Raw genomic sequence first — 12,864 nt, 5'->3', positions numbered from 1 at the left:
ATTCAGCTCTTCCACATCTACATTATCCCTGGTACTTTACACTGCAATTGAAGGAAGAGTAACACTTGTTCTGATACCTCTTCCTTCACCACCATCCAGGGTTCCAAGCAGCCCTTCCAAGTGAGACAAAGATTCATACACATAATCCACTGCAGAGCATATATGTTTTATCATGGATATCCTGAGCTCCCAGCTGCATGCATTTTAACTCCCCTTCTCGTATCAACCTGTCTACCCTGAGCCTCCTCCACAGCTAGCGTGAAGCCCAATACAAAATTGAAGAACAACACCTCATATTCTGTCTAGGGATAGAATTTTCTAATTTTAGGTAGTGAGCCCCTTTTCTCAACTTCTCTATCCCTTCTGAGCTTCTTCCTTCCTCCCCCCCCCCCCCCCCACCAACCCCACTCCCTGATGTGTTTCGGCTCAAAACATTCGACCAATTTTTTTGCCCCTGATGCTGGTTGACCTGCTCAGTTCTTCCAGCAAATTGTGTTTGGCTTCAGATTCCAGCATCTCCTAAGCTTGTCCTAAACTGAGAGCAGATTAGAAAAATTGTTAAAATTTATCAATAAAGATGAGATAATAAAATATTGTAAGATTTATGAAAGTGAAATCATATTTGGCAAATGTAAAGTTGTAAGTCTCAAATAATAGAGCTATTATTTGATATAGAGATATTATTTGGATATTTTTAAGATTTGCAATAAAATGTTTTTAAAAATCAACAAAATTAGGGCACAGTCAAAAGTAATTTACAAGGAATGGGTTGATGATTGGTGAATGAACAGAAAACAGTGGGTAGGATTAAACAGATCATTTTCAAGTGGGAGGCCATAACTCATTGTGTTTCAGAGACCAGTGCTGGGCCCTAACTATTCAGCATTCTCTATCCAAAAAGGTTGTGGAGGCTATATTCAAGACAGAGTGAGATTGACAAGTAACAAGGGAATTAAAGGATCCCAGGTGAATAAGTGATACAAAGGTAAATGTTCAGCCTCAACTTATTGATTATTGGTTAGCAACAAGGAGTTAACTGTGCAACCGTTACTTTTAGCTCTTGATCTTCTGATTTAATTGATTTCACTGTTTTCTTCATACTGTAAGGTAAAACATCATGAGATGGGAATGTGTAGGGAGTTACCCTGTACAGGGCAGTAACAAGAAGGGGAGGTGTCCTTGTACTCCTGTTAGGTAAAACATCATGAGATGGGACCGGAGAAGGAGTCACCCAGTACTAAGGAGTAACAGAATGCATCCTTGTACTTACAAGATAAGAGAGACATTGATGGATTGAGAGGCAGGAAGCTAGCAGGGAAAGGATAGCAACAGTTTTAGTCATTGGACAAGTAATGATATGATGATGTTCTAAACATGTATCCAAGGGTATAAAAAATCACCATTTTGCTGATAACGGCAGAATGCATTCTCCGACTAACTTTGTTAGTCGCAAGTGTTACAATCCGGTAATAAAGAACAAAGAACCCTGATTTCGACTCAGTCTGGTGTTTGTCTCACTCATTCATGAACAATGCAGACCTAACAATTTGGTGACCCCGACGTGATGGGTGAGTGAACACTGGACGACGGTTTCTGTTTTTTCTGACAATCATCTCAGCCGGCTGATAAAAAGGTCCAGAGAAGCCTGTTTTAACAAAATTCTCTTTTTTTTTTAAATCTTTATGATTGTCAGTAAGAACTGGAGATCGGACAAATTAGACGACCACAATTGAAGGTCGCATGCCAGGATTGTAACACGTAAGTGATTACAGACAAGATAAAAGTCCTTAAGGTGTTTGAATGACATTTATTAAGTGCTTCGCAAGAAACTACTAGAGTTTAAAAGTCTTTATTGTGTCGTTGCAAAGTCCAATAGAGTGAGAAGGTGGTCTATAAACAATTGAGGACCTGAGTTTTCTGCCCTAAACTGGTTATTAAGAGGAGAAATCTCCCACGTGAAGGTTGGGCTTTGAAAGAAAACAAAGGTTCAGGCTTATTGGCCTCAATTGTATCTGAGAGACTGACTTATAAATGTCCGGTAGGTATGATAATGTCTGTACACTTGAGAAGTTAAGAATTTATTTCCCCAATTCGCCGTGGTGGAATACCACAGCAGACACTAGAGACCTTGAGACAACAAAAAAAGTACTCAGGGACGCCTGCCTGGTGAACAAGAACGACGACAGAAGGCTGCGACAGCTGTGTCCGGATCAGGTAGGAGATATTAATGAAAAAGTTGACAAACTCCTAAGAGACACCCAGTTTATTCGAAATACTTTTGATAAGTTAAATGAGGGTATTCCCAACATCACCAAGGAGATAAAGTTACGTAAATTCATAGATTGGTACAGGGAAACAGGACAAAAGTATAGCCCAAATATTTGGTTTTCTAGTTGTAATTTAACTTTCAGACCCCTTTGGGAAAACAGAGAGTGGAAAACGAGCAATCAGAGTATACAGGACAGTCTGAAGTCAATTGGAGGACAAGACTTAGAGACTGTTCTTTTAAAAGATATTAGTCATCCAGCTTGCAAGGAGACATTTTTAAAAGCAATTTTCGTTGACATAGATCCCCTAAACGGACAAAAACCTAAATTAAAACAGGCATTAGAAAGCGGTCCCGCAGCTATGGCTGTACAGTTGCCTGCTAAGACTTTTGACCAAGTTATTAAGGAAATTAATCAGGAATTAGAGGAGCGAAATACCAGTAATGCGGCATTGGAAAAACAAAAAATGCTCCGAAAATGTGTAGACCGCTGGAGGAAGAGGGGTTGGTTACCCGGGGGCACTGAGATGTTCCTGACAGGTGAGGAAAAAAAAATTTTAAAACGTAGAGGCTTAGATAAGCTGGAAGAAACAAAACACAGAAGGGAAAGGAAAAGTGCCTGTTTCCAGTTTCCAGCCACGAAGTGTCCGGGTTTGCTCTCTCCCTCCCTCCTTTCACCCTCCCCCCTCTCTCTTCTCTCCCCCTCTCTCTCTTCTCCCCCCCCCTCCTCTCTCACCCACTCCCCCTCCCAATCCCAATCTGTGGTGGTGCTGCCCTGAAATCCCCAGGTTGGGCAGGGCAGAGAAATACAATTTGGTTTTAATTTTGTGCCCACAATTCCAGCTCCGCATCAAATGGGATCCTGTTTTATCCTCTCTCCCTCCCTTTTTCCCGCACCCCCACCATTGCGGGATCAGGGCAGACATTGTGGGCTGACGTGTAGCTCACTCGAGGTGGGAGGGAAGGAAGGAGTGATAGTTCCCAGTGGTGGGAGACCCAATCTGATCCAGACCAGTGATCACAGGATGAGAACCTTTTAAAACCTTTGAAACGAAAGTGTTAATCTGAAGACTTTTCTCCCAGTGGGGCCAGTGCAAGGCATTTTCTCTCTCTATCTCTTGTGCTCTGTGTATCTGCCTCTCTATCTCTTTCTCTTGCTATGCTCTCTCTCTCTCTCTCTCTCTCTCTCTCTCTGGCACCCCAGATGGGACACTGGAGTCACGTCCCTTATATTCAGATATTGAGACACTGGGGTGTGACAAGAACCACGGGAATAGGGACACATCAGACGAGGTACAGGCCCCTTTAATAAAAATAGAAGGGGGAGTAATAGATGTAGAGACCCCTCTGGAGTCCAAGAAAATAGAAAAGGAGTTAGAGATACAGAAATGGAACATGAAAAAGGTTCAGGATAACATTAAAAACTTAAACAGAGATATTAATGTGCTGGGGCAGATCAGTGAGGATCAAAAAGAATTAATGGTAGGTGTATTGAAGGAAGTGGAAAAGATAACTACAACACTGTCAGGAGAAATTAAAGCTGAAGGAATGGTAATAGGAGTAAAGGACGAAAAGTGTAGTACAGATGAGGAAACGAGATACGATCCACCATGGGAGGAAAGTAAAAGGAAAAGACTCGGGAGGGAGAAAAATAGACATGCCTACCTGGACATAGTTAGAACAAAAGAGAAAGATGTGAAACAACTAAACTATGGCCGAAAAGATTATCTTAGAGATGAACGTGACCAATATACCTTTGACCCTGAGACATTGGAAGCTGATAGGGACAGTGACAGTGACGAAGAAGAGTCAGAACAAGGTGGGATAAATAAATGCATGCCAAGAGTAAAGAAGGAGCAGAAATCCCCAAAATTGAGATATCAATGCCCATTACTGATCACGGGACGGGGAACTCAAAAATATGTACCCTGGTCACGAATGGACTTAGAGAGTTTAATGAAAAAACTACCTCCGTTGAGTAATGGGGCTAGTCCATGGATTTCTTGTTTTGAGCGAGAAACCTGCCAAGAACAATTAGCACTCGCAGATGTCAGAACTATCATGATAAAATTAAAGGCAGAAGGGGCCCTGAAGCAAATAGAGAAAATTGTAAGAAGCAGTAAATTGGGGGATGAAATAGAATTTAACCCACTTTGGAATAAATTTTGGGAAGCACTTAGAGAAACATTTCCTACACCCTATAGTTTGGATGCCTTGGTAACCCTTCAACTAAAGGAAGGAGAGACTGCACACGAGTATTTCACTCGAGCATGGGACTTATGGGAAACAGGGACTGGAGAAAGACCCGACCACAGCCCCTTAGGAAGGGCTCACTTTCGTAATGGGATAATAAACGGACTACCTGCTACGGTTCAAGCAAAATTAAGGGACATTGTGGGAGTAGAGACAATGTCAGAGGATTTGTGGAAAAGACACCTGACACATGCAATCAAACGACATCGTCAATCAGAGCATGCTAAGTCAGAAAGTGCGTCCCAGAAGGAGGTGGACAAAACAACCGATAAATTGGTGAGAGCCATAGAACATATAGGGGTTAAATTAGCGGCCCAACAGATAGTCCCACAGGTCATGGGGCCAGTGATAAATCCGGGACCCCAAGTAAGAAATGGTTGGGAAAGACAGCTAGGTACAATGTATAGAGGGGAACATGCAGTATGCTGGTACTGCCAAAATCCTGGACACTACCAGCGGAACTGTCCGGAGGCTGGGAGAGCAAGGGGAAAAAGATTACCCTCTATGAGAGGCTATCGGGGAAGAGGAGGAAACTTAAGAGGACAAGCAAGGGGTAGGGGTGGACACATTGATGGGCCCCAGAGAATCGGGGGGTGGCAGAGTGATCAACAAGTCCAGGCACCTCAGTGTAATGACTATATTGAGGAAGGTGCTGAATTTGATTATTGAAGGTGCCCTGGAGAATCAAAAATCACGCCTCCCTGGGAGCCACCAAAAATTTGGGGGACGGTAAATGGAGAAAAAATTGAATTTATGGTTGACACAGGGGCAGCAGTTACGACAGTGATTAAAAAACCCCCAGGGAGCACATTTTCGGGCAAAACATTATCTACAATAGGATTCTCCGGGATAAGGGAAACACAGCCCTATACAGATAACATCGACATGACATTTGGACGACAAAGGGTTAAAACGCCTGTCCTGGTTGTGCCAAGTTGCCCCATTAATTTATTAGCAAGGGACATTCTTACCAAACTAGGAATAACCATACAATGTTCTGAGAAGGGCCTTCGGTTAACATACCCAGGGGATACAATAAGAAGGGGAGGACAGTTTATAGTAATGACCCCATCTAACGCTTCAGAAGTATTTTCTGGAGTCGGCTACTGTATGATGAACCAGGCCCAGGGCTGATTAAACAGTTTTTTGAGTGGAGGTCCAGTATTCCTCGGTATGGGGATTACCATTATCCACTAGATCCTATGCATGTTACATTAAACTACACCATCCACCCGGACCAGGAATATGAGGAGAGGTGGGACTCTCTAAAAGAAGGGAAGACAGAAACGATACATTGTCCATTTATCTTTGTAGGTAAGGAGGGAATAGCTGCTATGGTTGTCATGACAGAAGAACAAATGGAGTGGTTCTGCTTAGGAGTAGAAAGTGTGCCTCATGTGACCTTGGGTATTGACAAAGATCATCACGCTCGACAGCTGGGTCCGATGGTAAAGGAAGCGATAGGGTGTGAATACAGGCAGACAGAAATCCCGGGATATTCCACCTCGGAGGGAGGAAAATTTGTCAGACTGAATATTGAAGCATGGGACCAGGTAGTGAATGAGAAAGTAGAAAGAGACCGAGCCATAGAAGGAGAAAATATTGATCACAGAGACTCAGACAAATATCTTTCTAATCTGAGTCCACATATATGGACAACGGGGCCCTATGATGTGGGAGTAATAAAAGGAGAGGTATTTCTAGAATTGGCCAACCCCGGGCAGAAACCAATATGGAGAAAACAATACTGCTTGTCGCCCAGTCAGGAGGAGGGTATTAAAGGAACGATAGAAGGGTTAATGGAGTCAGGGGTTTTAAGGGCGGCACCTGACAGTATGTGGTACACGCCCATCATGCCTGTTCCCAAACCGGGTAGAAAAGACTGGAGGATGGTACACGACCTCCGGGAGATTAACTTGGCTACCAAGACCATCGGGAGACCAGTCCCAGACCCATATGTAGCACTTAGGGCTCTGAGTCCGGAGCACGAATACTATACTGTCATTGATCTGGCAAACGCATTCTTCTGCTTGAAATTAGCTGAGGAATGCCAAGACTGGTTCACTTTCACTTACCAAGCACATCGGTACACATACACTAGATTACCTCAGGGTTATAAGGACAGTCCAGGACTGTTCAATCAGGCCCTTAGCGAAATCCTAATGAAATTAAAGCTCCCGGAAGATGTTACACTGATTCAGTATGTAGACGACCTACTATTAGCAGGGAAAACGCCACATGGGTGCCTGACAGGGCAGCCAAACAGGTTACTGGTTATCATGAACATATACAGGGGATGATTTTGAGGTCCCATAACAAAAAAAATGAATCTGAAACTAAGGAGACTTGTAGCAGATTGAATGACTACACAGATGAGTTTTGTGGAGGAAGAGTGCTGTACAACTGGCTCCCCGCTAACTGGGATGGTCGGTGTGCTCTAGTAACCCTTAATGCGCCAGTGCTGATTGTCAAAATGCAGGAGGGAGACGAGGATTCCCTAGAATTGCGCCACACAGAGAGTTGGCTGTGGAGAAAAAGGAGGAGTGTTGGACTCTTGGGGCCGGGAGGAAGGAACCCTGATGGGGTATGGATTGATGCCATTGGCCAAGCCCGGAATATTCCGGACGAATTTAAATTAGCCGATGAGATTGCAGCTGGGTTTGAAAGCTTTCCTGTTTTTAGTGCAATTTTTCCCATCACTGTAAATAAGAATGTTAATAGGATCAACCTTATTCACTATAATGTCCAGCGCCTTGCAAATTTGACCAGGGACGTTGTTGAGGCAATACATCAACAACTGTCAGAAACTTCCCTTATGACACTTCAGAATAGGATAGCGATTGATATGGTCCTGGCAGAGAAAGGTGGAGTGTGTGCTATGTTTGGAGATCTATGCTGCACTTCTATCTCTAATAACACAGGGCCAGATGGATCACTCACTAAGGGGTTAACGAAACTTAGGGCATTGGCAAAAGAATTAAAAGCCCAGTCTGGAGTCTCCAATCCTGTTTTATCCTGGTTACAGGGAGTGTTTGGGAGATGGAGCACATTGTTAGGACAACTTTTGCTGGGTTTGTTCATTTCTGTATCAATTTTTATCACTTGTGGCTGTTGTTGTATTCCATGCATTCGAACGCTGGTCACGAGGACCATAGAGACAGCCCTTGCTGACCGTGATGAACTGCCTCCGAAATATCAAGCTGTGCAGGCTGTGGAGCAAGACTATCTCACATTACAGGAGACGGAGAAAGTTGCTGAGATCGATCTGGAGTCTGAAGGGGAATGTGATGGGAAGGAGGGATTGTGAATTAGATTGTTACACATATAATTTTAACCTTGCTTGTAACCCAAATATTATAACATTGATTGTAACACAAACATTATTAATCAGATTGTAGAACAAGTATTATGAATTAGATTGTAGACCATATGTTAACTTGGGAATTTACTAATGTACGGGGGGTTAGCTAGTTTTTTGCTTGGGGGCAAATGGGATGAAACTTGTAAACGGGCAATGGGATCGGGGTGACGGATGGGGGGTGTACGCAAAGGAGGGTTGGGGGAACCCTCGCCCACCAGCCGAACTACCCTGTGAACAGAACCCGTATAGAGCTTGGCAATAATAGGCGAAATAATGTAACGCGGTGGTAGCATAGTCAGGGCGAGATTGTCCTCTAAAGAGGACAAAGGAGGGATTGTAAGGTAAAACATCATGAGATGGGAATGTGTAGGGAGTTACCCTGTACAGGGCAGTAACAAGAAGGGGAGGTGTCCTTGTACTCCTGTTAGGTAAAACATCATGAGATGGGACCGGAGAAGGAGTCACCCAGTACTAAGGAGTAACAGAATGCATCCTTGTACTTACAAGATAAGAGAGACATTGATGGATTGAGAGGCAGGAAGCTAGCAGGGAAAGGATAGCAACAGTTTTAGTCATTGGACAAGTAATGATATGATGATGTTCTAAACATGTATCCAAGGGTATAAAAAAATCACCATTTTGCTGATAACGGCAGAATGCATTCTCCGACTAACTTTGTTAGTCGCAAGTGTTACAATCCGGTAATAAAGAACAAAGAACCCTGATTTCGACTCAGTCTGGTGTTTGTCTCACTCATTCATGAACAATGCAGACCTAACAATACTCAGCGATAAATTGTTAATTTAGTTTTGATTTCTGCTGATTACATACTGACCCTATCCTGGAGCTAACAGCTGTGGTCATAAAAACCCATTTGGGTACATTTTAGAACAAAGAGCACAGAACATTACACCACAGTACAGGCCCTTTGGCCCATAATATGTGCTGAACTATATAAACCTATTCCAAACAATTTAATCCTTCCCTACCTTACATCCATAATCCCCTATTTTTCTTAAATCCATGTCACTATCCAAGTCTTTTAAATGTTTCTAATGTACCAGCCTCCACCACCAACCCTGGCAATGCATTCCAGGCACCCATCAATCTCTGTGCAAAAAAAAAACTTACTCTGACGTCTCCCCTAAACTTTCCTCTACTCACCTTTTGGCATTTGATATTGTCATCCAAGGGAAAAAGTGCTGACTATCCACCCTATCTATGCACCTATATTTCTTTATTAAGTCACTTCTAATTTTCTGTCATTTTAAAGAAAAAGGCCGTAGGTCAGTCAACTTTGCTTTACAAAGTTTTCCAATTCAGGCAAAATCCTGATAAATCTTCTCCGCACCCTCTCTAAAGCCTCTATATCCTTACTGTAATGAGGCAATCAGAACTGAACACAATACTGCAAATGTGGTCTAACCAGAGATTTATAGAGCTACAATATTATCTCACGGCTCTTGAACTCAGTCCTCTGACTAATGAAGGCCAATTTGACCACCTTATTAACTTGTGCGACAACCCTGAGAATTTCTGCTGATCACATAATAGCCATATGGACAAAAACCCTTTGTTCCTCCACAATGTTAAGAATCCTGCCATTAACCACATACTCTGCCTTCAAGTCCGACCTTCCAAAATACATCACTTCACACATCTGGATTGAACTCCATCTGTTACTTTGCTAATTCTGCATCCTGTTTATATCTTGTTGTAACCTACAGCACCCTCTACACTGACCACACCACCTCCAAACTTCATATCATCTGAAAACTTACTGACCACTCCTCCGCTTCTTCATCCAAGTCATTTATATTTAAAAAATCACAAACAGCAGGATTCTCAGAATAGATCCCTGCAGAATTCCACTAGTCACCAACCTCCAGGCAGAATACATTCCATCTACTATCACCCGCTGCCTTCTGCAAGCCAGCCAATTCAGAATTCATACAGCCAAGATTCCATGCATCCCATACCTCATGACTTTCTATGCTTTAGCAGAGACAACAGGGTCCCCCACCATTATCCAAACACTTGTAATTTAACAAGTGATTAATGCAAAGTAGTGAAGTGTGAGAACGGTGGCATGTCTTTCCTCTGAACAGAAGGATAGTGAACTCTTCTAACTTCCACTTATATGAAGCTCGTTTGGTAGATCTACTTTTAAAATCCTTGAAAATGTTGCCTTTCCGGTTCTTTTATTTGCAAATAGTTTTAGAACAATAGTTGCAATTTTTTCAATGATAGTGTAGAAATGTCATACCAAGAATCTGCTGTCTCTGAGGGATTCGTTTCAATACTGGTGGAATGCCATTCATGGATAATTCCACTATGTTCACTTTTTTCTGGTTATGCTTCATTAACTGAGATTCAAGAACTTTTATAATCTTGTTGAAGTTATGGCGAGATAAAATAATCTTTCGCTCATCTGGTAGTATATTCACATAATGTTTTTGATGAAAAGTGTCGAGAGTGCAAGTAGCTGGAATGCAGTATTGAATGTCATCTTCTGCAAAATAGGGATAATCTGGTCTTTGTACAATAATGCCTCGGGAAGGAAATCCATTCAGACCAGAAGGTGCGCAAGTCACTGACAAATCTTTAATCTCAGGTTCATTGATTGAGACATTTTCTTTCTCGGGAGCAGGAGCAGAGCCTGACGCATTTTCTGTCGAAACATTTTCTGTAATATACATATTATAAAGCACTGTAAAGTGGTTAAAAAATTATGTCCCTTTTTCAAGTTATTACATGGCTTTATCAGAATATTTATGATACCTTGCAAAAATAATAGGCTTATTCAGAAAGTCAGAAGGCGTGGGATCCGGGGAACCTTGGCTATGTGGATTCAGAATTGGCTTGCCTGTAGAAAACAGAGGGTTGTGGTGGAGGGAGTACATTTGGATTAGAGAGTTGTGTCTAGTGGAGTCCCTCAAGGATCGATTCTGGGACCTCTGCTTTTCGTGAATTTTATTAATGACATGGATGAGGGGATTGAAGGGTGGGGTGGCAAGTTTGCAGACAACACAAAGGTTAGTGGCGTTGTGGATAGTGTAGAGGATTGTAAAAGATTGCAGAGGGACATAGATAAGATGCAGAGCTGGTCTGAGAAATGGAAGATGGAGTTCAATCTGGAGAAGTGTGAGGTGGTACACTTTGGAAGGACAAATTCCAAGGCAGAGTACAAAGTTAATGATAGTGTGGAAGAGCAGAGGGATCTGGGGGTCCATGTCCACAGATCCTTGAAAGTTGTTTCACAGTGAGACAGGGTAGTTAAGAAAGCTTATGGGATGTTTGCTTTCACAAGGTCAAGGGATTGAGTTTATGAGCCATGAGGTAGTGATGCAGCTCTACAAACTCTGGTTAAACCACACTTGAAGTACTATGGCCAGTTCTGATCGCCTCATTATAGGAAAGAAGAAGAGAAGGAGGATGAGAGGAGACATGATAGAGGTATATAAGGTATTAAGAGGAATAGATAGAGTGGACAGCCAGGGTTTCTGGTGTCATATCAATTGTCAAATTTACAGAAAGTTATCATACTGCACAAGGCATATATTTAAAAAGTTCATCAATTGATTATTTGCAATTATACTGTTTGGGACCAGAAATACAAGTAATGGCTTTAAAAATTTTATTTTTTCCATAGAGGTAATCCCAAAATTAACTTAAATGAAAATAAATGAACTTACCAAAAGGAAAAGCATCTTTTGGTGGCAATGGTCTACGAAGCAGTTGTGGATATTTGGACATGCTACACCCCGTTTAGATACAGTATCCTGAGTTTATTTCAAACACAAAGAGTTAATTGAAACCAAATGCATACAAAAAAATTGGGTAAAGGAAATGCCAAAGATTTTCCCCATCTTTCAAATAATTACTTTTCTTGCATTTATTTACTGCAGCGTTTGCTGATATTTAAAAGGACCTGTATTGTGCTTTTCAGCAGAACTATTTATTAATGCACCTTTAGAATTTATAAGTAATAAATCAGCTTGCAATTAAAAAGGACATTTCAAATATTCAACACATTGAATAAATTATATCACATTACTTTTTAAGGGTAGCCACTCTTGAAAGAAAACACACCATTCAACTGACAAAGAACATGTCTCCAGAAATATCAATTAAGAAGAGCGTGCAGTTTGTAGTTGGCCTTGGTGAAACAGCACTTGGAAAAGTGTGTACTGTTTTGCCCTTCTTAAAATGAGCACAATTAGGATATTTGCAAATCCTTGTGATTAATAATGAAGGAGAACATTTTGGACTGCAGGTGGACAATGTGTTAGGTAGCTAAGCAGAAGATAGTAAGAATATAGAGGTGTATGAGAAAATGCTTTTGGAGAAATAAGAGGTCTATGACTAAACAGTGGATATTTTGAGGCTATCACAAGGAGGGTCAAAGAGGATTAGAATATGAATAGATTTTTACCAAGGTTTTTTGCCAAGGTATTTGACCAAGTCTAGAAGGCTAAATTGTTGAGATATATCAAAGCATAATATCAATACTAAAAGGTGAATGCAATCATTTCCTTTCAGATAAGCCATAGAAATAAGAGCAGAGTGGATGTGCTAGCGAGGGTACACAATAGAACATAGCTACTGTGCTGTGAACAGTACATCACAGGAAGGAAGTGACAACACTAGAGAAGCTGCGGAAGAAATTCATGAGGATGGTGACACAGATGAAGAAATTCACCAAACTAGGGTTGAGTGATTTGTAAGTGATCAAAAAATATTTAATAAGACTGAATTTCCATAGCAAAAATGTTAATATAATATCTGTACTTAAAAATCTTTCCAGATTAGATAATCAAGTAAGTAGCCTTGAATCCATAATCAGGGATGTGAAAAGCCAAGTAAAATTCATCACAATGTCCAACAATATTTTATACACATAACACGAGAAAGACCAGAGGCTAATTACGCTCGTGCAATTGTCAGGTGTGAAACTGAGTGAAAGAACAACAATTTTTTTCAA

General features: G+C 41.5%; 1 protein-coding gene across 2 annotated transcripts in view; it reads right to left on the bottom strand.

The window, feature by feature from the left end:
* Positions 1-12,864, bottom strand: part of LOC138738770 (leucine-rich repeat-containing protein 63) — a 61,229-nt gene that overhangs the window by 46,841 nt on the left and 1,524 nt on the right. For both annotated transcript variants that reach the window (XM_069889660.1, XM_069889659.1), the window contains exons 2-3: positions 11,576-11,662; positions 10,147-10,566 (exon numbers count right to left, since the gene is read on the bottom strand). In XM_069889660.1, the coding sequence (XP_069745761.1) occupies positions 10,147-10,566; positions 11,576-11,636 (481 nt within the window). In that variant the 5' untranslated portion in view covers positions 11,637-11,662. The remainder of the gene's footprint in view (positions 1-10,146; positions 10,567-11,575; positions 11,663-12,864) is intronic.

The sequence above is a fragment of the Narcine bancroftii genome, chromosome 7 (genome assembly GCF_036971445.1).
Source record: "Narcine bancroftii isolate sNarBan1 chromosome 7, sNarBan1.hap1, whole genome shotgun sequence".
Lineage (NCBI taxonomy): Eukaryota > Metazoa > Chordata > Chondrichthyes > Torpediniformes > Narcinidae > Narcine > Narcine bancroftii.
The sequence above is the reverse complement of the archived record's forward strand: the minus strand, read 5'-3'. Positions and strand labels throughout refer to the sequence as shown.